This window comes from Tachypleus tridentatus, chromosome 1, assembly GCF_004210375.1.
Source record: "Tachypleus tridentatus isolate NWPU-2018 chromosome 1, ASM421037v1, whole genome shotgun sequence".
Classification (NCBI taxonomy): Eukaryota; Metazoa; Arthropoda; class Merostomata; order Xiphosura; family Limulidae; genus Tachypleus; species Tachypleus tridentatus.
Window position 1 is genome coordinate 3350756 of NC_134825.1, and position 4979 is coordinate 3355734.

At 29.7% G+C, this 4979-nt stretch overlaps 1 protein-coding gene across 1 annotated transcript; it reads right to left on the reverse strand.

Moving 5' to 3' along the window:
* Positions 1-239: 239 nt before the first annotated feature.
* Positions 240-4403, reverse strand: LOC143231900 (uncharacterized). Its single transcript, XM_076466750.1, has 2 exons — positions 4246-4403; positions 240-3437 (listed from the first exon to the last, which is right to left on the reverse strand). The coding sequence occupies exons 1-2, from the start codon at positions 4352-4354 to the stop codon at positions 2365-2367; spliced, it is 1182 nt and encodes a 393-aa protein (XP_076322865.1). The 5' UTR covers positions 4355-4403; the 3' UTR covers positions 240-2364.
* Positions 4404-4979: the final 576 nt, after the last annotated feature.

Below are 4979 nucleotides of genomic sequence, written 5' to 3' on the forward strand. Positions count from 1 at the left end.
TTTCTCTTTAGTGATTATTAATCACAAACTTAAGTTTACTAAATTTGTGACATGCAAGAGTATGAATTCCCTTTTTTTTTTTTTTGCAAATTGTTCAGGATAAGTTCTGATCTTTCACAATAGTAAACATGACAACAGTAGGAATGTAGAAATCCTGTATTGTTTTGTTTGTATAAAACATGTTTTCAAGGATGTTTTCAAGAAAAATTTATATACATAAAGAATCTTTCTACACTTAATTTTTTAATGAAAAATATTTTATTTTTTATTTGGATTAATGTTTTTACAATTGTTTATCTACACTTTCATTTTCTACATTAAAGTGTACTTTCTTGTCTAATTATCACACTTGTTAAAATATATATTTTATTTGTGTGTGATGTTTTTTTAAGATAAATGTTACAATAATGTGCCCCTGGATCACATTGCTGGTTAGAGAAGATTAATTTTAAAGATAATTTTATTAGTTGTTTAAAGACCAGCTTAAATAGAGAAGGAAGAAATATGTTATATTAATTCATAACATGTGATTTTTACATTCTAAAGGTGATATAAATTTTTTAACAATCTCAATACTCAGTTTCCACAATGTTGTCATGGTGGAAACAAACAGTCCAGAAAAAACATTTTTTGTTATACTTTCCTTCCCCTCTTCAGTAGGTGACATTTTCGCTCTCTGGTTTACTGATTGACTGCAAGGCAACAGTAGAGTAATACTGTCAGAGAATAAAGGTCATGAGGTAAAAATCATCCACTGGACAACACAAGAAGACCTGCTTTAGGAGATTGTTGCTTGTGTGTTTATTAAATGGCATTCAATCTTGAAAAAAACTACACAACAAGACAGTCTAACACTGGCCTTCTCAGGTGTCCAATTTTCTGTCGACAAACTCTTCTCTAGGGTTAACCATTCTCTCTCCAAACTACTTCCAGTGACGATTACAGTACATGACTTGGCCTGGATTCTATAAATCACATTATATTATATTCAGCAGAATGTGACCCTTCCTAATTCTTGTTTAACTTTTCAGTTTGTTCTTTCTTGAGGCAGTGTTTACATGAATGCCATATCACCTTGATCAAATTCAGTACTACTAACATTAACATGACAGAGTATTATCATTTTAACATGATTCAAGTCTTTCTAGGTGGTCATGCATGGTTTTCATGCTGATACTTATTCATATTCTGTGAGGTTCAGCTGAATGAATGTTTTTGATTCGAAAAGATAGTTGGTTCAATGGCACATTTATGTGTCTACCAAATATCAGTAATAATGGTATGCTATATGTATCTTCTATACTGCTATACAATAACTTATCAGTCATAGTGGAAGATCTTGATCGTACATTTCCCGAGGTTCCTCCACACAAATAGCTAATTGATGTAACAGTTCATGTGTCAGTTATCTTATTAGAAGATGGATGAAGGGCTGCTTTCTTGGTCTTTTTAATTCCAAGTATCTGACACATTTCCACAAACATTGGTTCAAAGTTCCATTCCTGATCTGAACGAAGTTCCACAGACACTCCAGTCTTAAAACAAATTTGTTGAGTTTGTACTTCTTGTTAGAAACAGCATATGGTTCTGACCATTTTGTGAAACAATTCAAGTCATCATACATTATTTGAACTTTTAAATTCAGTTTAATCATCAGATATAATCACAACAAATATTAAAAATAAAATTAATTATGCAAACAATTTCCATAAATAACACCTCAGAAAACATTTCTCTATAGTTCAAAATAGTACTGAAAACATAAAGTGGAAGAATAAATTCATATAAAAAAGTATACAAATTCAACTGTGAAAATATAATATCATCACTTAATATAATACAATATAATCACTTAATATAATACAATATCATCACTTAATATAATATAATATCACCACTTAATATAATATATACACTTGACTTTCACCCATTACTTCCTTGATTAGTTTAAAGAAATATCTTCTTAGTTTGAGTGGTTGAAATTTACTAAGTCTTATAATGCTTTGTCCTCTTAACTTGACTGACATCAATAGTTTAAGAGTTCTTACTCAAAATATCTATACACAAGTTAAATATCTATAAGTACCAAACCCAGGATAAATAAAACTGTTTATCAGTATCTTATTTATTGTTTTATTAGTTTACAACAGAATCGTGTTACTAGAAATCTTACTGTTAATTTCTTCAGCATTCAAAGTTATGAAACTGAGGGTTTGGGATCATTAAATCTCAGAGTCCAAAATGCTGTAAGAGTTCCAAAGAATTTTGGATAATTAAACAGAAAGGTCACTCAACAATGTGTGTTCCTTCATGCATTTTTAAGTCTACATTTATTTTAAGGTCTTCTGCATAAATTACATAACTCTATGGTTTCTCTCCACCATGTATTCTTTTATGATATTTTAATGCACTATTTGTTATAAACTGTTTCTTACATACTACACAACTGTAAGGTCTCTCCCCAGTATGTATCCGTTCATGTTTTTTTAAATTACAATTACTTCTAAATTGTTTTCCACAAAAGTCACAACTGCAAGGTTTCTCACCAGTATGTATTCTTTCATGTTTTTTTAAATCACCATTTACTCTAAAGTGTTTTCCACAAATTGTACAACCGTAAGGTTTCTCTCCAGTGTGTTTTTTCTGGTGAATTTTTAACTCCCCAATTCTTTTATAGTCTTTTCCACAGATACCACAACTGTAAGGTTTCTCCCCTGTATGTATTCTTTTATGATATTTCAATGCACTAGTTGTCGTGAACTGTTTCTTACATACAACACAAGTGTAAGGTCTCTCTCCAGTATGTGTCCGTTCATGTTTCTTTAAGCTAGAGTTACTTCGAAACTGTTTTCCACAAACAACACAACTGTAAGGTTTCTCCCCAGTATGTATTCTTTGATGTATTTTTAATTCAGTATTTGTTCTAAAGTGTTTTTCACACATTGCACAACAGTAAGGTTTCACATCATTGTGAATTTTTTCATGCTTTTTTAACCCACTGTTTGTTTTAAACTCTTTTCCACAATCTGCACAACTGTAATCTTCCTCTCCAAGGTGTATTCTTTGATGTATATTTAATTCAGTATTTGTTCTACAGTGTTTTCCACAAACCACACAACTGTAAAGTTTCTCCCCAATATGTATTTGTTTATTCAATTCACTATTATACAGATTCTCTCTTGTGGGTGTTCTCTTGTGTTCTTTTAGGTTATAAACTGTTACAGATTCTCTTCCACATGTTATATAACTGTAAGGTTCATCTCCATCCTGAGGTATATCAGATTCTTTTATGTTACATTCAGTTAAATTTGTTTTTTCATAAATGTAACTGTATAATTTTGAGCATTTGCCGACTTCTGTTAAAATATCTTCTTGTCTTAAAATATGATCACCAAGAAACTGACTTCCACAACAGGTGTTCACACTGGTCTCTATATCTAAGGTGAAAATATATAACATAGTTAATATAAATAGTATCATACACATAGTTAATATAAATAGTATCATACATTACTTTATTTGATGAGCATCTAAGTTCATTTTTATTGTCTATTACAAATACTTGCTTCAACATAAACAATTAAGAAATTTATGGTTTGTAATACATAATTAATTTTAATAATATAGAACACTAAATAATTATGATACGATTACTCCCTTCATTGATTTTATATTGTAACATGGAGTAATTATGTCTAAACCTTATCTTATAATTGTATATAATGGAACAACTAAACAGATCAAACGTCATGTACTATCTGTACATATTAAGGAGCACAACGTTGAAGAAATCCGATGGTTATATGTTTCAACCATGGTTTCATTCGTGAAGCCATCATCACGTACAGAATGAAATGTTTTATGACCGGGTTTATATATATGTTTAAACAAAGAATCATAAGTGACTGTGACATTCACCTACAAACAGATAAGATAGAATAAATGTTTCACTTTAAATTGATACAAAGTGCTTTACTAGCAATACATAATTGGTTAATCTTTTAGCTCAGTTAGTACAGCACTTATCAGTTTTAGGTTTAACCTCACCCTTAAGTTTCTGATACCAAAACCAAAATAAGTAACAAAATATACAACCTAACCTTATAAGCATATATCTCTGAGACAGGAAATAATAATCAATGCATGAAATAGTATATTTCCAATCAATAATGGAAAATTTACGCATGTTGTTAAACATATATTCACACTATTTGTGTTGAAAAAATCGCAAATATACACACTTACTACTTGGTAATATAGGTGTTACATCTTCATTTTTCATCAGTTTTATATCTAATAAAACATCCTGCTTCTCATCAGGAAAGGGTTCAGCTTTTATCTTTAATATTTCCATGGTAATATCTTCACCTTTACATTTTCATCAAGTTGTGGTTAAGACTCCTGAGAGAGAGATGAAGAATTAATGGTCACATGTTTCAAACAGTTTACAGGTTTCAACAAATATTCATTTCAGGATGATGAGAAACCTACTTGAAATAAATGTGTATTCTAAAGATGGCTGGTGTGGGTATTAAAGCTTTAATTAAATGTATATTACATAAGTATCTGTGGTTATGAATATTATAAATGATTTGCTATTAAACTGTGCTGGGTAAGAGAATACCTGATTAATTTCACCATATTTCATTAGTTTTAAAAACAGTAAATAAAATATATTAAGACTACACAAAAACAGAAGAAAGTACATTACTTAACACAATAAAAGGAATATATATGCATAGAATAACATGTTACATGCATGTGGTAATGTTTAATAACTTCCCAAAACAGATTAAATAGAAATAAATAACATCATGACAAGAACTTTATTACAAACACTGTTCATAAATTTGATATTATCATTACCTCAAGATCTTTTACTGACATACACTAACACACAATGGACTGATATTACACAATGACACTGCCACAAAGCTAACATCCATACACATATTGAATTATTCTATGACACAATTATA